The sequence below is a fragment of the Acanthopagrus latus genome, chromosome 16 (genome assembly GCF_904848185.1).
Source record: "Acanthopagrus latus isolate v.2019 chromosome 16, fAcaLat1.1, whole genome shotgun sequence".
NCBI lineage: Eukaryota > Metazoa > Chordata > Actinopteri > Spariformes > Sparidae > Acanthopagrus > Acanthopagrus latus.
Window position 1 is genome coordinate 18754962 of NC_051054.1, and position 23998 is coordinate 18778959.

Sequence of the window (23998 nt, forward strand, 5' to 3'; positions counted from 1 at the left end):
ATGTAGTATATTCTAAACATAACAATATCATCATCATCTTTTTCAACAGTTTTTACAATACATTTACTCTAAGTGGATAAAGAAATGTTAACCGCACATATAACAACTAACTTTTCAAAGTATTCATGGCCAAATATTGTTTCAGTGACTTGTAACTGGAAAAACGTGATGTCTAAGAATGTGATTAAAGCAAAGTGCCCTGGAGACGGACATCTTGAGCTCTATTGATGCCAACTCAACTATAGTTAAACATCTGAGTAGAAGTGATAAAAACAGTGTTTGTAAAAAGTATGAAAAGCATGACGGGACTACTGATGGACTTAATGCTGTGGAGATGTGAATTCAGATACATACATGATCTATTTTCACCCAATCTATGTGGGACAAGCCTTTCAATGTTAGTGCATCTATTATTTGTGACTCTGCATTCATCTGAATACAGATCAGTTATAACGTTATTACAACTAGATTTTGACACAGGTCTCCTTTTCATTACACGATTCTTTCTTTAGCATATAATCAAAACAAGCTACATCCCTTGCTGTGCGTCGGATGGATGGAATTAATTTGACTAAATTGAAATCAATCAACTACTACAAATCAGACAGGACAGGTAATCCCCCTTAAGTGTGTACACAGCATTTCCTCAACATTGTCTAAGGTCTAAGGTTTATTGTTCCATACATGTGAAAGGGCCCCATAAAAACCTGCCAACCAAAGAACTATTTGTACATCATCATATTCAAAATAAAGCACAGCTGATTCCTTATTCTTCAACTATGAAAAGTTCATAAAACTTTATTGACTCCTTCAAGGCCTCTTATCTCCCAATAAAGTCAACCAGCTGATATCATGGAAAGAAATGACTCTGGATTGTGAACCATAAAAAGCTTAACAATAACCCCTAAGGGATTTTAAACATATACAATTCTGAACTTAAGTGAACTCACTTCATTTTCAATCTTGTCCATGTGACAAATACGGACAAAAGATTTTTAATTGTTAAACACTCTCAGCAGTGGAGGAGATTTAGTGATCAATGCACTGAGGCCTCTTCAAAAATGACTACATCCACAACCATTTTATCTTTGCATGGTAAAAGACATTTAACTGTATACACTGAGACATCTAAATGAACTGTCTGGGGAATATATTATATCATTTAATTCTTCTTTACCCATAGTGATAGTAAACTGCTCAGTACAGTAACAATCGCTATGGTTACTCAGCAGGCTGGTGATCCTTCAACTTTACTATATTATGCGATTTTACCACTCCTTTGTCACACTGTCACAAAGGGTAAGTTAACTCTAAGTCCTGAATTATTGGTGAGAAGTCAACGCACTGCTATTTTGCAGTTGTTTTGAATGTATTACTTTTTTTATTCAATACAAATGATACAATCAATCTTTTGAGTGCAAAATGAATTCTCTGAAAAATGTCAGTGAATTTCAGAATATCTCAGTTTGGTTTGTCCCTCTTTTGCTTTGATGACTGCGTGCACACGAGCTGTATTGATTCCACAAGTCAGTGTTGCTGACTCATGTTATCTCAGCATGATCTGACAGTATTCCACAAGGTTTCTTGGGATGTCCGAGACTGCTTGCCTTTCTCAGTCTTCAAGTGCCATGTTGGACACCTTGGTCTTACTTTGGTCTTCAGAAGTTCTGTCAAAGCTCTGAAGTGTGTTTAGTCAAGTCAAGTCAAATAATGGCAAGAGTCAAAGTGACTAAGGGGGCATGTACAATAGTCTGAGACATTTTTTGAAAACTGTATCACTGTGGAATTGTCTGGAGTTGGACTCCTGCACAGAGCGGAGAAGCACCACTCCATCCTTCATGGACATGCTCCACCTGCTGGTTTGATCTCTGTGGAGAGGATTCATACTGCAGCAGGATAATGAGCCCAAACACCTGAAAGCTTTGACACAACTACTGAAGACCAGAGAAGACCCAGGAGTCCTGACCGTCCTGGACTGTCCTGGGCTGTCCTCTACAGTCACCTGACCTCAACCACATTCAACATTAATGGGGGCACTTGAAGACTGAGAAAGACCATCAGTCTGTGACAAGAAGAAGCTTTGTGGACACTGTCAGATCATGCTGGGATGAGTCAGCAGGTTATACAATAACTTGTGGAGTCCATGCAGCTGGAGTGCACACTGTCATTAAAGCAAAAGGGGGACAAACCATAGACAAAGATATTGTGAAATTCATTAACGTTTCAACAAGATTCAAGATTCTTTAGCCAAATTTTCAAGCTAATTTTATCATTTGTAATGGAAAAAGAGTATAACATTTTAGACAAATGTGAAATAGAAGTATTTTGACCACTGGTATCAGACTTTTGGACCCTATTGTAGAAACTTACTGGAAAGATGGCCTATGTTCCATATATCTCTAAAATTGAAATAAATGTCTTGATGAGTTATTTGTCATCACCATCAGGTCTGGATTCATTTGGGAAGAATCAGTTAGAAGTTCCAATCAGAGGGCCTTTGGTAGGGGACTAAATTACCCAATTTAAAACGTTATATCTGAGCCTTTATACTCTGGCACTGCATTATAGTGTTGGATCTGGTGAATTTGAGGAGTGGCATTACCGAGATGCTACTCTACTCTCAAAACATTACAACCACCGACAGTTAAGGTTAGATTGTCCTGCTAGGGGGGCCACTGCCATCAGCTAATGCAGAGCCTTGGGGGGTGCATTTGATCAGTGGTTTTAAGGTTTTTGCTGATTGGTGTGCGTGCAACACAGCAAATTGAACAAAAATCATGCATTTCAATAAATAACAAGCAGATGGTGTTACCTGATGAACCAGCTCATGGGCAATAACACTGGCCACCCGCTGCTTGTTGTAGGAGGACGACTGGTTCTCATCATACAGCAGGTTGGTCTCCCGGTAGGTAATGAGGCCCCAGTTCTCCATGGCACCAGTACCAAAGTCAGGAATGGCTATCTTATCTGGATCAAAACCACGCATGAGCCCAATGAAGTCAGCACTTGTCACTTCAATCACGTTTTAATGTATAATTGCCTTATTCAATCTTGTGACACAGTTAGATTGTCACTGACAAAGTTGGATTATGCATCCTTCATTTCCAAATAAATTCCCTGATTGAATTATTTAAATCTGGTTTTACTACCAGATCTTTCCTGGAGCACCACCATTGGAGCGTTTCCTCCCTTGTAGACAAGGAAGATGAAAATCTACCATGGATTAACATGAAGTTTACTGATGACATAAAGGCATGTTAATTTCCTCTCTGTTCATGGGGTGAAACCTATGTGTGCTTTTAAGAGACTGCAGGGAATTTCTTATTTGCCGATATCCCACCTCAAGTTAATGATGAGCCACCTGTTATCGATGGGATCACCTTCAACTTTACCCTTTTTTGCTTCATTCAGGACAACTTCTCTCTATTTTCACCAACACAAATTATTTTGGGGCAGACGCCATTGATACACATTTATAGGCACATAAATGTCAGGAAATTGCAGCAGGAATTGAATAGTAGCCAGACCTCTCACTCTATGTGCCTCACTGTAACAGTGGAACATTGGTACAAGTATAAGTACTGCACATCAGAAATGCCTAACATAGTATATAACAGTATAGCAGAACATAAATCACAGGTTTTGGTTAATGTGCCAGTCAGTTTCCTGCTTAATGTGGAGTGATAAGAGTGGTGGTTATGTAAGAGTTTGTCTAAACATACCAAGTTTTGAGATGGAGTACGACATGTTGAAGTATTCCTCAAAGTAGTCAAAGATGATCTTGGTTGTGTTGGCAGCGTATTCTGCAGTTGCTATCTGACTTGGCTGAGCGTAGATCCTCAACTGTGAAGCAAAACACACGGTGTGGATGTATACAGTACATGCCTGACAGTACAAACCTAATAGAAGTTATTATCAAATCTTTTCATCAATGCTTTTTGTAAAGAGATGGCATTGACATAGACACATAATAGTAAACTCACCGGAATTCCTTTGGCGGAAGTTCTTTCCACATATGCAAACTGATGCACAGCAAAACATACCAAATAGGTACTCATTGGAACAGACTTCTCAAAGGAGGTCTTCTTTTTATTGCGAGACAGTTGCTGGGTGCTCTGGAGAGGAAGAGGGAAAGGCTAATGGGTTAATGTGGATGTCACTCAGACTATGGAGCTGGGTGGATCTCCTGACCCAAAAACAGAGACACAAGATGAATTCCTCTGCTATTAGTATTCACAGTGTTCACCCCAAGCCTGGCTTCCTCTTTCATTGTTTTTTTCCCTCAACCATGGGAAAGTTTGAGAAATTAGGCTCCTTTTTTGGCAAAGTGATTTTGCACATACAAGTAATCCGTAATTATTAGTTGTTATGAGTGGGGCTTATTAAATTAAACATTTTCAGGCTGAGGATCCCTTCCCTGATAGAAAGACACAGCAGGGATTTAGTATTTGGTTAGGTTAGCTTGCTCTTATGAATGCACACGGAATCATGGGAATCCTGTTATTACAGTTGTAAAGATTAGTTGTGTATCTTTACTAATAATGTGTTGACTTTGTGTCAGACACATTTCTTTTAGACTAGACATAAACACTTAATATGAAACAGTCATTTGGCGCACCCCGCTGCAGTAGCTCTGAGGACCCCTTTGGCAACACAAGGCAAATATTTGATATATTTGATTGGCTATAGAGCTGTTAGCTATTTTAGCACAGTGTTGTGTTATAAGTAGACTAAGTAAGATGTAATTAAAATGTTATGTTGTGAACATAACTCTCCAAGTACAGGGCTTGTGGAGAAATCCAGGGCTTGGCAGACCTGCCTTGCATAGTAACAATGGCTAAGAACTAAGTGGACAATCAGTGTCAAGAGAAAAATTATGCTTTATCACTTTATTTTATGAAGTATTACATGAAGTATAACATTTTTTTTTTTTTTTTTTTTTTCAAAATGGAGCACAGCTAGCCTTTGTCTGGACTTTGGCTGTGTGGGGCAAATAACATGGACAGCAAAATATTCCAGCAATCAAAGTTTGTGCTATTAAGGCAAAATAAAGTTGTGCCTTGTTTTTAGTGTGAGTGCTCCGCTTCAGTTTCAGAACCCACGTCTTGAGCATGCTGGCCCACTGAGGCTAAATGAAACAGAGCCTTCAGCAAAATGTATCAGTTACTCCACATCTGTGCCTCTCAAGTCAGAATAAGCATAAACCTTGACTGGCAGGTCAAGTGGTGGTGCCAGCTTGTGGTACTTGTCGCTACTTATAAATATTTTTTCTTTTTCATCCTTGCTTCAGCTCTTTTTGTGAGCATGCCCAAGATATCTAATCCTTAGTATAATTCTAACATATTGATTGGCTGCTTTCTTGGCTGTTTAGCACCATGAAATGAAACTGGTATTGCAGACTTGAGTCCTACCATTTGTGGCATGTTGGACAGAGCTTCATAGATATCATCATGAGTAATGGAGATGTTGTAGGTGGCCTTCTTATTAGGTTCATCAAAGCAGGGGAAGGATTTACGAGCATCGGTTGGCTCGTGATCAGTGGCAGCAATCTTCCTGTGGATGAAATAAAGAAGAGATTTTTGCAAAACATGTTTGAGAGAATGTACTTTACATCTTTCACTATAGTTTGTATCCCCCTAAATATTTTAGTTATACTCTACAACAACGTAAAATAGTTTCAGCCCACATCAAATATTCTGCATCAGACAGGCCTGCTTCCTCTGAAAATGTTCCCTTTGGGAATTCTACCTACTTACAAAATGAAGCACCCTTTTGTTATTTGGTACCAAACACTGCAGACCAAAGAGATACAACCAGGGCAGGGTGTACTATGTCAGTAAGGACCCTTACCAGACCTAAACTATATTGTGATACTCTGTCAAAAATCTGTATTTTGAGTAATTTACTAATTGGTTAATTCATTGTCATGCTGTTTACTGCTTTATGTCAGATTTAGATATTTAGTATTTATGGAAGCAAAAGGACTGATGGCTTCACTTCTTCACTTACACCTCTTCAGTGGAGTCCACATCTCTGCTGTCCATCAACATGCTCAGTGTGAATGATGTAGTGTATTGAGCCAATGAAACAACTGTTTAGAGCATATGGGAATAAAGTGGATTATGTCTGTAAAGTGTGTTGGAAAGCTCCATATACATGTTTTGGTCATTCTTTCCTGCAGTCTGCATTCTAAACAGTCTAAACAGTCTAAACATGTGTCATCCCTGGAGTCCATTGTTACGAGCATGTATCCAAGCTGAGCCCAGCTGCTCTCCACGAAGCAGCAAACTGCAAACCTTTTGCAGCTACCTACAGCAGTGTACAGTACAACGGTGTCTCAAGATAGATTCCAGATGGCATATGACTTCAACTTAAAGGAGAAGATTCTTTATTGTCATATACGGTACATCTTACTCAGTACAGCATATTAAACTTGTTTTCTGCAGTTAACCCGTCCCTGTAAGAGCAGTGGGCAGCCAACACACAGCGCCTGGGGACCAGTGACAGCTTTGGGCAAGTGTCACAGTCGAGAGCACCGGCAGGAGCATAAACCTTATATAGTACATTTTTTCAACTTAGTAACTTAACTTAACTTAGTATTAACCTCCAGTTAAAATATTACAAAAGCAACAATGTTCTGTTATTTGACTAAATTAGAATGAGAAATGTTTGACACAAGAGTCCACGTACAGCTTTTCCTGGAGTTTTCAACCGTATTGCACAGTCTTCGTCAGTAGATGGACTTTGTTTATAGAAAGAGATCCATTACCAGCTTGAGTAGTTGTCGGCATTGTTATCCATTGCACATTCATAGCATGTCCATGACACTGTTTGTGGTTATTAATATTCAAGGTGTCATATGTTAAACATTCTGTTTAAACACTGACTGACGACTTGTTGAGATAGTTTAACATAGTAATCACATACAGATACTAGATTACACACACCAACAATTCCTTACTTATAGTATTAAACTGTTTTTATACATGTATGAATCATTCACAGGTAGGTCTTAAACTGTGTTCAGAACACACGTATATTATATTATATCTTTTTTATGTTATGTTATTGTTCTCTATCTGTTTATGGATTGTTGGTGTTTAAATAAATACAATAAAGAACAAATAGTGCATAAACTCTTCTTATTACTACATTACTACATTTGTTTTCCCCTTGCTGGTAGCAAATGCTGAATAATGTGAGTAACAATTAGTGCAAAATCAGCATTTCCTTACAAGACTGAAGCTCTGTTCTGTCTGCATGCCAATTTCTTTCCTATTTGATTGTCCATTAACAAGTATTGTCTGTGTGCGTGTGTGTTTATGACTGAATCAAATCAGAACTTACTTGGTGACCCCATCCTCGGTGTAGATGACCCTGTAGAATCCCACCACAGAGCCGTTGAGCCAGCCTTGGAAGTCCAGACTGAGCACGTACACCTCTCCTGGGCCTGTGATGGGCAGTTGCTCTGTGGCCTCCACCACTACATACTGATGAGTGTTGTATTCAAAACAGCTCTTCACTGGCACCTCCTTCTCGCCCCCCTGGCTGTTCAGCATCGTCAGCCTGGGCATAGCGCTGACAAACGTCTCCCTAATGTGAAGCCACAAGTGCTGAGTGGGTTTGCTGACTTCCACGTGGACACTCACGGTCCCAGCATAGGTGTCGTCTTCCATGTTTGGCTCCAGGTGCAGGTCATAGTGGACTGGTTTCACGTAGTCTGGCAGACGGAAATTCACCCAGTCCCCGCTGGAGTCGGTGGAAGGCTTGCAGGGGCCCCTGCCAGGCAAAGGGGGCTGGGGAGGCTCTGCTGTCGGGGCTGCTGTCGGGGCTGATGTGGGAGTGGTGGTAGTGTCCGACCTGGAGAGGCCCACCCCGAGGCCCACCGCCACAGAACACAGCACTACCACCACACAGATGATGACTACATGCTTAGTGCGGATGCAGTAACGCTTCTGCTGTTTCTCAAAGTCCATGCTGTCAACCATGACTTACAAACGCATCAACCTCACCGGACTAAATGCAACTTTCTGCAGGGAAACTGCTCTAAAGCTGACCTGGAGTCAAAGCTGCAGGCTCTCTCTCCTACAGTGTTTAGATTGTGTGAGCTAATCCAAAGCTTGCCTCTGAGGTGCTGAGGGGTGGAGAGTAGAAAGAGGAGGAGAAGCAAGCAAGGGAAATCTGTCCGACCCGAAGAGAATCTCCCACATTGAGTGGGAGATTTATTCTGTCCTCTGTACTGTTAACACGCCCCCTCCTGTTAAACATCTACAATCTGCCCATAAATCAACAGCTAAAGTTTAACCTGTATGTGCCTTGTTTTTCAAAAGCGCTTCAAGTTGCTATTTGTGTAATTACAAGTTTATTGAACATGAAGTAAGTGCCTGCAATAAGCAAACCACAGTGTGTGTGTGTGTGTGTGTGCGCGCGTCTGTGTGTGTGCTGTTTGTGCGTGAGTTGGTTGCAGTGGAATCCGACCTGCCGACAGCAGATACATACAGGAGGGGGGGAGTCTATTGTTTGAAAACGACTGCTCCGCTGTTACATTTGCTCTTTCTGTGTAACAGTGATTGCAACAGAGTGACTTGGGAGCAGACCAGCTAAACAATGTCTGTATTATGTTGAGCAACCGTAGTAGGATTAACTATGTTGAACTCATGTCAAATACTTTTTCATCCCGTTTCCATGGCAGCGGGGCCTGAAAGTGATCCTGCAGGAGGTGAGTTTGTCCAAAATGTAGATCCAAGTCAAGAATTTTCAAGACGACCATTTCATTTATGCTGCATTACAGCCAGTGTCGGAGGTCAGAATTTCCTGGTTGAGTGGTCAAGTACTAAACAACTTGGCAGACAGTCACAAAATGATACGTACACACGAGTGAACGCTCAGCAGTGCAGCCTCTTTAATATATAATGACACACGGTCGCAGGCCCCACTACAGATCTCATTTTAAAGCAATTTTATGCTTGGAAATGTATCTAAAGTTCCATTGACTGGCCTAATACAAATATTGTAGTCTACAAATACGCCCTAACCCCTCTCCATGGGCACCCAAGAACACTACTTGGTCAGGTTGAGCAGAACATCATGGGTTAGGGTTAAAATCAATACGTGTCACAACTGATGCTGTTCCAAACATATCATCACTGTCCTGAGTCCAAGAGGAAGAATGGTCCTGTTAGAATTACCACAGTACCCCCAGTGCAGACTTTCAGCTGTTTTGTGTCAGTGAGGTCGCAGGTTCTGTCCAACACTTGACCGATGCAGCACCTGGGGAGTGCTTTCTTTCTAAGTGTCAGAGGAGTTTTGGCGGACTGAATTATGCAACCAGCCTGACCCTGAGCTTCGTCCTCAGATTGAATCTTTATATCTTTATTGTCTTGCAAGTTTCATAGAGATAAGACGCTGATAAATGCTGTGGCTCCTCATCACTGACCAGAGACTCAAAGAACTATTCTCACACCCTCATTTAGACAATTCTGTCTTGAGTAAAGCAAAACAGGAAGAGGATGTTCTGATAAAACATACCTGGACCTTGTATCTGGCCCCTCTGTGTGTTTTAAGACTAAGATATAGTTGAACTAGTCAGCTTCTCATAAATGTTCAGAACAGCCACAACGAACAGTGGAGTGAAGTTGGGATGATGGCCACCAAGGCTACCGGAAAAAAAATTATGTTCATTTATGATACTTCCCTCCAGGAAACAATAGCAATGGCTAACTTGTTAATTTGCTTATCAACTATAAAGCTTGACTGTAATGATCATCATCAGTTCCCGTATAGAAAAACAAGTTATTTATTAGTTTGTCGGTGCACAGATAGCTTTGATGCTTGATATTTATTCCTGTCCTCAAATTGACAGAGTTGGATCACATAGAACTGTCACTGACCCTCAATGCGCCCGCTGCACTGCTTCCTCCACTGCTCCATTCTGATTAGCCGTCTCCTACTTTAGGTAACACTTCCAGCAAAGCTCCTTCTGTTGGATCCGGACATTCCTGAATCGGTGAAATATATAACTGCAGGATGTTCTGGGTCTGCCACAGGGTCTCCCCTTGTGTCATCTGTGTGTTATCTGTGTGTTTAACCTTCACTAGGAGCTGAGGGGACATCCTTATCAGACGCTCAGTCCTCCTCAGTTTACTTGTTTTAACACAAAGAAGCAGCAGTTCTCTGATCTGAGTTCAACACCCTTATTTCTATGGGTGAGCCTGGCCAGCTGGAGCTGTCCCAGTCCAGCTGCAGACCACATTCCCTTTTACCTCACTTGTGAACAAGACCCCAAGATAGTGGAACTTAGGGCTGCTCAACTTTGTATATCGATATATTTTCAAACAAGATATAGTTCGAGACAATACTATTTACAATGATACAACATGAAGGTGTGTTACATAACGTGTCTTCTGTAAAGCCATTCCAGTGCGTCTCTCCTCTGTCTCATTGCTTCACTCACTCAAGTTCTCCTGCAGCACCGAGGGAGATACAGCGCTGCTGCTCTGTCCTAGGAGTCATAGTAGAGGAAAAGTCCATGCAGCAATACAGTGTTGAATTTGTGTGTAAATAATCTCTGAAGTCAATGGTATCTTTCACTGATTAATCATTCTTGTTACCTTTTACTTATAAAACTGTTTGGGCCGAGTTTCAATTTGTCCTGAGAGGATAATACTGGAAATAGATGTCACAAATTTCATGGTAGTCCAGCCAGTATAGTAGCTGAGAATCAAAAACACAAACTAATTACAATTGATTTAGAATTGATTTTTGGCTATTCCACAGTTATATGATAGCTTGATAACATTGTACATGAATGTCTTATAGGATAAAATTATGAGGTGACTTGTACCTCCAAAAGCTCAAAGGTCGGCTTTACTGTGGTATCATAATATTCTGCAATTATTATTATTATTATTAAACATAGCAACCTTAATAGATTCTGATGTTTTCAGGTGCATCTCTTTGTTCGAAAAGATTCAACTTCCCTGCAAATGCTTTATTATCATTTGTAACAATACAATAATAGTACATTCAAAACAAATGTAAAGAAGTAGTCTCAGACTTTTTGACCCCACTGTATGTACAGCATGCCTGTTATAAATCCCAGTGGCAGTGTTATGGTGAGTATCTACTGGTGCCACCTACTGGTCACGTTACAAACATAATATGCTACGTAAACTCATGATGAATACTAGACATCATCTTTGATATTAAAGGCTATCCTCTTGCGCCTTCACAGGATTCAGAGTGAAGATACGGGAAACATGTTGACCAACATTTGCACTCTGTGGCTCAAGTAATGGTGGTAAGCCACAGGTCTCATTCATATCACCTGAGGGCCATTGGCCAAGACGTACCCTTCTACTGGGCCTGTGTATATACTTCCAAGACAGATTCAAGTTATATACATTTCACCTCTAAGTATTCATCTTTGCTTGTCTCTGTTGCACTAATTGTTCCACTCTCTCTGTTTTGTGCCCTTGAGTCTGTATCTGGAGAGCAGCTATTTGTCCCTTCATCCTTGTGAAATATGTCACCCAAGGCTTTAACTCTCACACCATAGTGAGAGAATACATTTGGACAGCAGGCCTGGCTCATGAGTACAGCTTTGTAAAGGAGACCATATGGTGGTTCTCTGGTAGGGGAGACGACAGGCAGATTTTGTGATTGAGGGGTATCTTCCCTGTGAGCAGCAAGTAAAATCCCCCATGGAGAGTAACATGATAAACTCAGCTGAAGAGGATTGCTCCATCTGTCGACAAAGAAAGGCTGCACACAGAACACAGAACGCTTTCCAGGTGATTACACACTGATGAAAACACAATTATGACTATTACATTCCCTTTCTGCCAGTGGACCCTAACCCTGCCACTTAAATCCCACACACAAACAAATGAATAATGTCTACTACACATGCCTTCATCTCCTATGTGGGAAAGTTTGACCTACTTGGCTACCAAACACATCGTTTGCCTTCCGTACGTGAGCTAATGATATCATGCATTGGGGATAACCTGATGAGCATGGTAACCTGTGGACTATCACACCTTCATAGACAGTAATTATGCACAGCATCTTCTATTATATAGGTGAGGTTACACAGAAATTAAATACATCCTCTATGGCTTTTCCTGATGTTCCTTCAGTCTTTTTCTTTCCCTGTTAAAAGGGTTTTTTTTGTTGTTGTTTTTTTATGTTTTTTTTTTTTCGACATGGCAAGTTTTTCCTCACTTGAATCGAGAGTGTGAGGACAGAGGGTGTCGTTCGCTGCACAGATCATGAAGCTCACTGGGGCAATCTGATGTGATTTTGGGGCTGTATGACTAAAACTGATTTGATTGGGTTACATGCATGCAGTATGTACATAGGTACTTAACAGACGTATATATGAATATGATATGAACAGTATATATAGATAAAGTTAAGGTAGTCTTTATTTATCCCACAGAGAAAAAAGTGAAAAGTTGTTCCCTGCATTCAATCCAAGTCCATTTGTGGCTGTCTAAGGCCCACACTACAGGAGTACTGACCCTGTGACAAGCTTCAGGACTGGGCTCAATAACACTGTTTGGTCATTCCCTGTGAGTCCAGCAGTCCTTTTCTTTACACGGGGGTGTCAGACTACCATGCTACAATGACAACTCTAAAATAAATTTGTGACTGATCGAGTTGTAAACATGTGGTTGCCTTAAACTGTGGGCTGGATCTGACCCATGAGCGCTCATTTGAGACCTCTGCAGTAAACACAGGTTTCAAAACATCTTTGTAGAAAACTGGTTTATTCCACATGACAGACACTACACCCATGTTTCTGTTACACACATTTTATTTTTGACAAGCAAGTTAAATTGAGGGGATAACTCATAAATGACGTTTTATATGCAACTCCTTCCCACTGTTGAAGTAAGAAACAGATCCTGGCTGACTTCAGTGTACCTCATACAAATGTTTCTGACAGCAAAGCAGTTGTAGAGTTTTCTGGGGGCTCAGGTATAGACTTGATGGATGTCTGGGTCTTTTTCCTCACATCTGATGAGTTCATTTTTCGTCTTCTGTCTACAGGGAACAATTTAGACACACGATTAGAAGAAGTTTGGGTCTTGTTAATGGAAGGTGGTATGATTTTCTGGAGTCTCTGATTCTCCTTAATAGTGGCGGTGTTGGTTGTAGTCTGGTTTGCCTTCCTCTGTTTTGATGATGATTTGGTTGAAGTCTTTTGGGACTTCCTCTTTGGAGGACGAGATAGTCTTGTGACTCCGACAACCTTCAGTTTGATTGGGGCTTCTGATATTCCTGCCATGTTTCGTGCCTGGCAGCGATATTCCCCGGCATCCTTGTATGATAAGCCATTCAGCGTGATTATTGACCAGCGAACCCCAACTCGAGGAGATTCCTGCACAACTGAAACAAAAAAATAAATAAAATATATATATATATATATATATATATATATATATATATATATATATATATATATATAAATATATATATATATATATATATATATATATATATATATATTTCATAATAGGCTAACCATGTTCATCATTCAAAGCCGCTCACATGTACTGCAAATATCCCACTGTGTAATAATTTGGGACCAGTGCCGAGACATTTGTGTTCGTCTACAAGAAAGACAAGACAGCATCACTTACAACTCTCCAGGTTCCTGGGTAGCTGGTCAGAATTCTCAAGGATATTATCTTGGCAACAATCTGTTAAGAGAACCAAATAAGAGCAGGCTCTTTATTAACTTTGTCATTGTATAAAGAATACAATGGGTTTGCAGCAGTCACATTCAGCAGCATTATAAAATCTGGTCAATAAATGAAAATAAATATATATGCATAGCTAAGTACTTATAGAAATAGTTATGTTACATCGAATAAGTGGAGAAATAGTTTCTAGACAATAAACAGGCCTGAATAAAACAAAGTGCAGTGACTGAAGGAATAAATAAATACATACTTAATAAACATAACAGAACAAATGCATACCTAATAAACACTTATAATGCAGTGAACGAGTCAATACATGATGGAATAGTTATGGTACAGTGAATGAATACGTTATTGCACAACAGATTTGAAACATTTAGAAGCAGCTTTGGAGAGGAAGCTGTTTCTCAGTCTGTTTGACCGTGTGAGTCGTTCTGAGCGTGACTGACGGGAGGGTGGTGAACGTGGAATGTCCCGGATGTGATGTGATTCTATTGGATAAGGCCCATTTGTGACATCATAACACAACTGATGTTCCGATGTAGATATGACTATGTCAGCAGAGAGGGACCTTGGATTTCTTACCAGTGTAGGCTGAGGTTTTGATCCAGGTTAGGGTTGGTGTAGGGTAGCCAGTAGCATCACAGCGAAGGATTACATTGCTGCCCAATGGAGAGATGACTCTAGTGGCTGCAGGCTGGACTGAAGGCCTCATACAGCGGGACAGCTCAGCCTGGGTCAGCAGTACCCCGGACTGCCCCAGAGTCCTGCTGCATATCAGCAGCTGGTCCATGAGGACTACCGGACTCCCCAGGGACATGGACAAGGACATCACCATGGAGATCTGGCAGTCACACAACCAGGGGTTGTCATGGAGACCTGGGTATTCAGGACAGTTGGCTTGTTTACATCATTGTCCTGGTTGACATGTGTCATGAAACTTCCCTGAAGACAATCAGCTGGTTGTAATGGTTGTAACCCTAATTTTTACAATGATTTAATTCATAACCATTATCATTGTTGTTCAGTCGTGCTTTCTACCAAAGACATTTTATAACTGAAACTGATAACAGTGATAACAGTGATGTCTGCACACTGTCTGTGTGGGGCATCCAAATGTTTAGCTTTATGGACAGTCTACTAAGTTGAGCCTTAAAAAAGACAAAGATTTGGTTTTAACAAGAAGTTTCTCTAAATTTGGAGGTTTGGAAGATTATTCACACAATAATTTGTAATCTAAAGGAACATGACTCAAAAGCAAATCACTCATGATTCGCGTTCCCAAATAAGACACAAACCTCAGATAGAGAAGGAGAGTCCACTGTATGACCCATCCAATAACTTGATCCTACTGCAGCAGAGGTGCGTCTGGTGTTACTACAGAGTCAAATCTTCAATTCTTTAACATGGACATCCACTTGGCCTTACTTGACTAAAGTTTTATTTGTCTGACAGATTAGACACGTTACAAGTGTAGCTGCTTCAAACAGCAACATGATATAATGTATCTTTATTGCTCCAAACATACTGTACCCAAAATTCTTCTTGGAACTGGTCCGTCCTGTTGTCCTGGGAGAGGAAACCAAAGGTCCAGCAGCTCAGCGGGTAATATAGTCAACCTGAGAGGAGAGGAGAGGAGAGGAGAGGAGAGGAGAGGAGAGGAGACAAAACATTTCTGTAGAAATACCACAGCTCTGTAGCATATCATATCTCTGTCTACATCAGTTATCAAAATGATTGTGTTATATCTGGACACACCTGTTGCTGGACAGGTCGAGGTAGGTGATATTGAGGAGAAACAAAGAGGCGTGGGCAGGAAGGATGGACAGACGGTTGTTGTGGAGACCCAGAGTCTGGAGGCGGGGCATGTCCCTGAGCCCCTCCCAGGGGAAGGATGTCAGGAAGTTTCCATCCAGACGCAACTCTCGTAGGGTCTTCAGGTTGACAAAGCTGCTGGGATGGACGGATGTGATGGAATTGTAGGTCAGCCACAAGAAGCGCAGCTCTGACAGGTTGTAGAAGGCTGCACGGGGTACCCTGGAGATCAAGGTCTTCTCTAGGCGCAGCTTGACTGTGTCCGCTGGGACATTAATGGGAACAGCTGAGATTCCAGGGTCACTGCACTGGACCATCACAAACCTGTAAGGCCTGAAGTTTGGATGAATAGACATGCTACACTTTTATTTTCTGTTTGCAGTCATTCACTGAAACTGATTGTGTTCTAGCTTTATATTCTGGAGGATGACACTCAAATATCACCAGTGTCAATATAAACACAACTGATTGTATGGAAGCTTGAATGTGCCACAGAAATATATATATATATATATATATATATATATATATATATATATATATATATATATATATATATATATATATTTTTTTTTTATTATATTATTTATTTATTTTTTTTTTCAGTATGGTATAATAATACATTCATTTAATATTAATAAGTTAAATGTTTTATTAACTCATGATAAAGCCCACAAACTCATAATCAAAGTAATCACAGTAATCAAAGAAACATAGCCGTCAACAAAAAATACAGCGAGCCAGCTCACCCTGTCTCTCCCTGTCTAATATTCCCGCCCACATCCATGTGACCCACTATTCCCCTACTCATTATGACCACATAATAAAATATCATCATCAAAACAAACAACACCAACGATAACAATCTCCATCCACCATATTACTAATAGAAAAACCCTGCTAATTCATTCATGGCCCCAGCACTTTCCATCTACTCCACTCTCACTCTTCTATTTTACTGAATGCCACAGAGTAGTCGTACAAGCTGCTGCTCTGTGGGTTGGACTTTTAAGGAGTACACTTATATTAACAGTGTCTTCTTCCTTTGGCCTTTTTGCTTTGTTTGTGATAGTGATAGCTGGAGAGAGACGGGAAAGGCAGGGGGTGACATGCAACAGATGGTCTTTATTGTCATTTAGCTGTACCAACAAAAGCGGTGCAACAAAATGAGATTATGTCTCTCCGGGACCCCATAACACAAACACAATAAACACACACAATGTGTAAAATTTATAACTAAAACTAAAACTATCATTATTGTATTACAATCGCCGAAGAAAAAGACATTACAATATTTCTAGTGACACCACTCAGCCTCCATAAAGTGACGATGTGATCTGCGTGTAAATGTGTATTCAAAATCAACAATATATGAAGTGGTGTAATAAAACTGTCTCAACACATGTTAGAATGATTGTTGTCAGCCTGTATTCAGTTTGGCTACAAAAGCACTGGTACAGTCCTGTCCCTGTGGATGTGATGCACTGTCATGTGAACACTGTAAACCAGTATGTAGAGAGCAGACAATATATTACACCTTTCCTTTGCAATGTGACACAGCATCTAGTGACGCATTATTTAGTTATAAGTAAATAAGTGAAAGATGAGATTACCTAATATATTAATTACTGTACTTGTTCCAATGCCTCAATCATTTGCCAATTCTCTAATCATAACGAGCTGTAATGAGTCATGCTCATGTAGAAGCAAATGACACGCAGATGAGAATGAAGCGGCCTCACTCAACCTGAGCTCTGCTATTCCACCGTTCCCATACGAGCAGGCACATGAAGATGGACAGGAGTGGACCGCCAACAGACCGGACTGCAAGATTTGAACGAGCAGCAGCAGAAACATCCTTCAACAGACGAACCCTGCACTCAGAGAGGCCATTTGTTTCTCCATATTCCCAGTCCTCTCCAGTCTGGGGTTGTGTCTACAGAGCAGAGTGAAACTGAATCCCAGATTAGCTGGGATTACACTGCTTACAAGCGGCATGTAATCCCACGCCTCACTGTTAGAATAACAAATCACAACATCAGGGCCATGCGGCCCAATCCTTTCTGGACCTTGACGATGAACTCAAGTGCCATGAGTTCACAGTATTTTCACTTCGAACAACAGTAACACGCAGGTAACCGCAAGAGGAGAGACGGAGACAAGACCGTGGTGGAAATTCTTATTTAGAGGAGAGCAAATAAAAGATGAATCACAAAAGGTTGTTTTCGTGCAATTTTAATGAAATGGTATAATAAAAGTGAACAGCAAACAGAGTAATAAATAAACAAAAAATATATATTTATAAAATTAATCAAATTAAATAACCAGAGAGTCAAGGCCAACCCCCCACCAGTCCTGGGTGAGACGAAGCATGAGTCTGAGAACAAGTCACAGTTCACAGCACACTCAGAGGTACACTGACTTAGACAACTTTATTAATTAATTTCACATAACAGTACCCAGGTGGGTATTTGATGTACCCACAACACCCGACAAGCATCCGAGCAGCACAGAGTGTTACTGTGCACAAACACTTTCCCATAAATCAGCCAGCTCATTATTCACAGTGCTATAAGGTGTAATAAACTGAAAGGTCACAGGTCAATAAGCAAGTGACTTGCTTATGTCACGTTACTTGCTGTGAGTTAGATCACATACAGAACATCTGCTGCGTTTAAGTTACAAGACTGAACGTAGTTATTTGAGCCCATAATATGATCCTTCCCTAAACCTAACCAATGTGTTTTTGTGCCTAAAGCTAACCAAACCACCAGTGTTAGACAACATTAATATCAGTCCAAAGGCCACACTGCTGTAATATGTGAACTGTTTGTGAGCAAGTTATATATGCTTAACCAGAAGTTGCATATACTACGTGAATTACCTACACTGATTTTTTTATTAACAGAAGGCCTTTAAACTTCTGGTTCCAAGGCAGCAGCCAATCAGCTCCCTTGGGGGAACATGCTGCCACTCAAACACACCTGCAATCAATCACAGGCGCACACATACTCTCACTCAGGTAAAAAGAGGGATATTAAAAACAGACAAACATTTATGTCCTCTAGGGTCGTAACAATCAAGTAAAACACTTGGACACTGACATTAGATCAGAGGCCCATGTTATTGCTGCATTATGCTCTCTGCTGCCTCAAGATGTGCCAGCAAAGCTCCTGATCTCACCTCATTTTAACACCATAGGTCTAAAACTAGCTGGAATAAGATGAGCCCTGATGCTGGAGGACTGCTGCAGGTTATGTTATTAATGTGTTCCTCATTAAAGATTAATACACCCCACCATCTTTACTGTGCCCACACTGACCACACTGTCAGCAGACCTCTCCCTGTCTCAACCCGAGCATGAAGCACAACTTCATCAGATCAATTATAACAATCTAAATGATCACATTATGATTGTTGCTATTTTGTATCTTACATCAAACAAGCTTAACCTAAAATTTGTTTTGCAAACACTTTTGAAAAATAGCAAATAAAGTAACCTTTAACCTTGTAACCTTTATCTAATGTAGATTAAAAAGAACATGCTTGATTTAAAAAGCGGTGAATACAATTTTCCTCTACTTTTGACATGAATAATGCAGACCTGAACCATACAAATCTGAACACTGCAGACCTGTATAGTGCATGCTGGGAAGAGCCCAACAGTTCGCAGTTGTCTTAAATGCAGCAAGCTCAATACGCAGACATTAGTAAGCTGCGGAAGTTCCCAGTTTTCATGAACGCACCAGTATTATTGCGTGATGACGGTTGCTGAGCCCCACGCGATTCAGCAGGACCGCGCGTGCGCTTGCAGGGCGGAGACTGGGACGGCATCAGTCAGTCCGGTCGCATGTTTGGATCCCTGAAAGTTACCGTCAGCGGACCAGCTGTAAAATGTCTTCTGGGACGCCGTTTGTAAATGAGCAGCAGATTTATCGTCGACGTGATTTAGAAGGGCTGCCGTCAGAACACCAGAGGAGATGGTCTGCTGCCCAACCGGTCCACGGTCCAAGGTATACCGGACTACAGCAGCAGCCACACCGGGTGAGCACAAGTACAGTCGGGAGCTAGCTGTAGGCTTCTGTTAGATGTGAGGCAGAGTGAAACCGCAGGGACACTCAGGGTAGCACCGGTCTCACTTTGCGCTGAGCTCAGTCCCTGCTGGGCAGAGACCAGGGACTGAGGCTGTCGGTTCACTAACTCTGAAGTCTTCAGTTAGCAGCTGTCTGGGATAAGTTAACAAACACTAGAAACCACAGCCAAGAGCTGAATTCAGCTCAGTAATACTACAAAGTTTCTTTACAAAGGAAGTGATAAAACCTGAAGTCCACCTGAAGTAAGTCCACCTGAGAGGAGCTGCTGTCAGGTCAGGTTATATATTAGCCCTATAGAGAACACATAGTACAATCCAGTGGGGTCAGCAGGTACACAGCTGTCATCTCTGTTTATATATATATATATATATATATATATATATATATATATATATATATATATATATATATATATATATACACACACACACACACACACACACACACACACACACACATACATATTTTTATATATATCTATATATATATATAGCGGTTTTGGTATGCAGCCCTAGTGGGAAGATAAGCAGTCATGATGATGAATCTGAAATTGAGTTTGAGTAAAGTTGGTAAGTACTGACAGTTCTTACTGCACCTGAAGGCCTGTGACTACTACTCAGAGGTAATTCTGCCCTCAGTCTAACCACAGTGGGAGTTCAGACTGCAAACACAGTGTCAGTCACTGCACACGGCACGGAGACAGGCACTGTGTTTTTACAGTGCATTCTGGGAATTGTCTCAGGAGGTAATGCTTTAATGAGGAAGTCACTGTAATTACCGTTGTCTGACTTGCTCTGCTCACGTCAGCATCGGGAGCTGAGTCAGGTTGTGTTTCTCTGAAAGCTTTGTGTTAGCAGACATGACAGGTCATGACGGTTATATTAAGAGATAATATTGTAGATGACAGTATCTGAAGAAGGCTTCGCGGCACATAGGCTGATCATATAGTTAACCGCGTGTAAGACAGCGAGGGGCTTTTTAAGGATTGAACTAATTCTATGTTTTTGGAGAACAGCACTAATTCTGTTTAAGAGAGTGAGAAAACCACTGGTTGGCCCAACTTTTGAGCTGAAGCGAAAATGGCAACTATAAGCTCATGCAGCAGCTTTGTTCCACCTCTAAACTGTTTTTTCAATGAATGTAACTCAGTCAGAACAAGAAGGAGGTGTTAGATAAATCTGCAGGTGACCCGCTGCGCTCGTCTCGGCGAGGTGACCAACTTCCTTTCCTTTACTGACGTTATATCAGGTTCTCTATTTGCATTGGCTTTAAATCCCAAACGTTATCAAACAGGCACTTTGGTTTTGTCCTTTGATGACAAAACCTTTGGGCTTGAGGGAAATGTGACTCCTGCTCCTCTGTGCTGTGATTCTGCTGCTGGCTCTGCTGCTTCCACTGCGGCAAGTTTTTAATTGTCCTTCATCCAACTCAAGTCTTGATTTTTCAAAAGTTACAACCACGGTGAGCAAGAACACAGACTGTATGACAAGTCTTTAGTAGGAAGAGGAGGTTCTTCACTCACAAATGATCTTTGGTCAGGTGCAGACACTAACCCATCAAGGCTTTCTTGTGTTGTTCGTCCTTGTATGCTACTGCTACAGCACAGGAGGGAGGGGCATATAATAAACACCTGAAACACATGATAATTAGGATTTCCACATTTCTGTAGGAGACAAGGGTAAGAAAAAAGAAGGGGGGAAAATCTGCATCATCAATTGTAAAACAAAGCAAAATGGAGCATGATTATTTAACAGGCAGCACGAATGGCATAGATGCAGCTCTGCGCATCATTGATGGAGGTGTTGCGCTCGAGCGGAATGGTCTTCATTCTTGAACCTTGCCTCCGCAGGTTGATGGCAGCCGGACCCGACCTCGACCTCCCGTCGACCCCAGCGCCGGGTGGCCCCATGTGGACGACCCCACCACCAGAGAGCCTCGGCTGGACGACTGCGAGCGGATGGGGACTCTGTTTGGGATGCTCAACAAGTGTCTGCGGGGGATGGGCTTCAGCCAGATGTACTTTGGGGACAAGATAGTGGAGCCGGTAGTGATTGTCTTCTTCTGGCTGCTCCTCTGGTTCCTGGGGATCCAGGCGCTGGGACTGGTGGGAACTCTGTGCATCATCATCATCTACATCCAGAAGTAATGAGAGCTGACGATCTGAGTGGAGCCCGCTGTTTTCTTTGGCTAATGCTTACACATGCAGGACTCATGCTAATGGATGTTTGGATTGGAGTCTGCAGTGGGTCTGCACTTTTTGTAGAGAGGGCTGTACTACTCATAGTGACGGTGGCTTAGTGGGTTTCTAGAAAAGATTTGAAGCTTGTTCAGTCAGAAAGTCCAAAGCTGGACCCATTCCTCAGGACTGTTTGGACTGGATGTCCTCCTGGAGCAGTAACACATGGGCTGCTGTCTCTGCTGTTCTCATCATGACTGCATGGTGTTGCTCAGAGAACAGGAAGACAATGAGGGGAAATGGTTTCTTTCTTTTTAAGTCAAAGGCGACAGAGTGACGGTCAGGAGTCCCAGCAGCACTCACAAAACACAGCTGCACATGTCTGTGCGTCGAGTGTTTGACTTAAAAAGAAACTAACACGCAGTAAGTTAATGTGACAACTCCGATAATATCGTAAGAAACAGTGTCTGACGCCGACATGCAGTACATTCAATGCTCTTGTGGAAACTTTCTGTAAAGTGTTTGCTTTGTGAGATGTACTAGGAATGCACAGGACTGTGGCTGATCAGTGGGGGAATGTAATAATATTATTTCATAACCAGAATGTCAGCTGCTCATGCAGGGCCTTTCAGTGGAGGGGGATGCCATCTGTAACACCTGGTTCTGAGTGGGGACCAGACGTGAGCCACCTTGCCCCTCCATATTTTTCTCCTCTGTTCGCTAAGTCGTGGTGCCTGTGCCTGTCTGATGAGCTCGCTTCCTCTTTCTTAAAAAAGAACCCCCCAGATGATCACCGATCACTGTTATCGGCCCTGAAGTGGCACATCGGTGCCTTTCTAATAAAGGTGGAAGGCTTCTTCATGTCCAGGAAACTGACAGAAATCTGAAGCACTTGTGACTTCTCACATTCATGGAAAGATAATGAAATAATAAATTGGTATTAAAGGTTTTAGTTCTGGAAGCAGTCGTGTTGTTGTGCTTGGAGACAAACAATTTGAATATTCTCCCAGTTTGTATGATGTGGCAGAGCTGCAGTGACACATCACAGGTTACACCGACACACTGAACCTTCAGTTGAACCTCTGTCATGACTGTTGTAGTTGAGAATAACACATAGAAAATGCCTCTTTAATCATCATATCCGATTGTCATCATACCCACAGTCCTCTGAGGTTTCTGTATCTAATGAAAGCCTTGTGAGGCTCAGGTGTTGGTTGTCCTTGAATATGAAATGTGTCCACAATCACAGACATATACATCTGAAAGTTCACACTGCAAGCTGAAATAGAAGAAGCCAACACTGTCTCCTGTGAGTCACCCACATACTGTATGCAACCGTTGACCTTTATCTCCAAAGCAGGAAGCGGAGTGACTTTAGATGGGTGAAGGGATGATCATAACATTTGAAGAAGAATGAAGAATGTGCTCTACAGGGTTGTTGGTAGCTTCATGTGAGTGGTGACTGAGGCCACTGTGTTGGTGTAATACAAACATCTTCAAACCAAGTTTCCTCAAATTTTACAAACAGTGAAAATGTAAATTTGCTGAATTTGCCCTGAAAAGAGGAACCAGATACTTACTGCTAACACTCATCATTTAGCAGACAGTGTCTGCGTGTGTGAGCACCACTGACATATGTTCATTTGCTCCATCCACGATGAAAATAGTCACATGTGAATACAGATTCATTTTGAGGAGAAATGTTGGATCAGGCAGTTGAATCAAAAATGAACCAACACCAACAAAGAAAGAAAACTGATCCTAGCGCCTCACCGCCCAAATGAATATCTAAGAGTGTTACTCTCTTTTACAATGAATCATATCCTTCTCTTCTGATATCATTGTACATTTTGCCTCCAGCCATGTGATCGGAAGGTGGAGCTGTCAAAGTGAACCCTGCACACACTGCTGCAGGAGAGCAGAGCTGAAGTCACCACCCTCATGTTAAGGTTTACTGCTGATTATGTAAAGTTTGCAGGGGAAATGGTGATGTACAGTATGTTCATACTGTAGCCATGCTGCATTTGTCCTTGTTTAAAGAAGGTGTTATCAATTATTTTGAACATAAATTATTGTTTACAAGGTGTTAACACTAACAGTTTTACAAGAAATATTGAATCCAATGTATTGCACTGTCCATGATTAAAAGCGAGCGTTCCTAAAAATGTTCTTTGGCTGTGGCATTGTTTTATAGCAGCGTC

General features: G+C 41.4%; 3 protein-coding genes across 3 annotated transcripts in view; 1 reads left to right on the plus strand and 2 right to left on the minus strand.

Moving 5' to 3' along the window:
- Positions 1 to 8205, minus strand: part of LOC119004329 (glutamyl aminopeptidase) — a 19623-nt gene extending 11418 nt beyond the window's left edge. The window contains exons 1-5 of the mRNA XM_037071131.1: positions 7348 to 8205; positions 5412 to 5553; positions 3984 to 4115; positions 3723 to 3843; positions 2813 to 2967 (exon numbers count right to left, since the gene is read on the minus strand). Of these exons, the coding sequence (XP_036927026.1) occupies positions 2813 to 2967; positions 3723 to 3843; positions 3984 to 4115; positions 5412 to 5553; positions 7348 to 7988 (1191 nt within the window). The 5' untranslated portion in view covers positions 7989 to 8205. The remainder of the gene's footprint in view (positions 1 to 2812; positions 2968 to 3722; positions 3844 to 3983; positions 4116 to 5411; positions 5554 to 7347) is intronic.
- A 4597-nt stretch (positions 8206 to 12802) lies between these two features.
- Positions 12803 to 21464, minus strand: lrit3b (leucine-rich repeat, immunoglobulin-like and transmembrane domains 3b). The gene is made up of 6 exons (XM_037072322.1): positions 21144 to 21464; positions 15471 to 15860; positions 15246 to 15331; positions 14298 to 14591; positions 13650 to 13709; positions 12803 to 13395 (listed from the first exon to the last, which is right to left on the minus strand). The coding sequence occupies exons 2-6, from the start codon at positions 15842 to 15844 to the stop codon at positions 12932 to 12934; spliced, it is 1278 nt and encodes a 425-aa protein (XP_036928217.1). The 5' UTR covers positions 15845 to 15860; positions 21144 to 21464; the 3' UTR covers positions 12803 to 12931.
- Positions 19307 to 22758, plus strand: fam241a (family with sequence similarity 241 member A). Its single transcript, XM_037072323.1, has 2 exons — positions 19307 to 19571; positions 21471 to 22758. The coding sequence occupies exons 1-2, from the start codon at positions 19422 to 19424 to the stop codon at positions 21765 to 21767; spliced, it is 447 nt and encodes a 148-aa protein (XP_036928218.1). The 5' UTR covers positions 19307 to 19421; the 3' UTR covers positions 21768 to 22758.
- Positions 22759 to 23998: the final 1240 nt, after the last annotated feature.

Excerpts from the sequence above, each read along its gene's own strand:
- lrit3b (XM_037072322.1), bottom strand. The coding sequence starts at position 15,844 with ATGGTCCAGTGCAGTGACCCTGGAATCTCAGCTGTTCCCATTAATGTC. Across the intron at positions 15,332-15,470 it reads CTCGACCTGTCCAGCAACAG|GTTGACTATATTACCCGCTG; the intron begins GTGTGTCCAGAT and ends CTCTCCTCTCAG. Across the intron at positions 13,396-13,649 it reads ACCCAGGAACCTGGAGAGTT|TTGTGCAGGAATCTCCTCGA; the intron begins GTAAGTGATGCT and ends TTTTTGTTTCAG.
- fam241a (XM_037072323.1), top strand. The coding sequence starts at position 19,422 with ATGTCTTCTGGGACGCCGTTTGTAAATGAGCAGCAGATTTATCGTCGA. Across the intron at positions 19,572-21,470 it reads TACAGCAGCAGCCACACCGG|GTTGATGGCAGCCGGACCCG; the intron begins GTGAGCACAAGT and ends TTGCCTCCGCAG.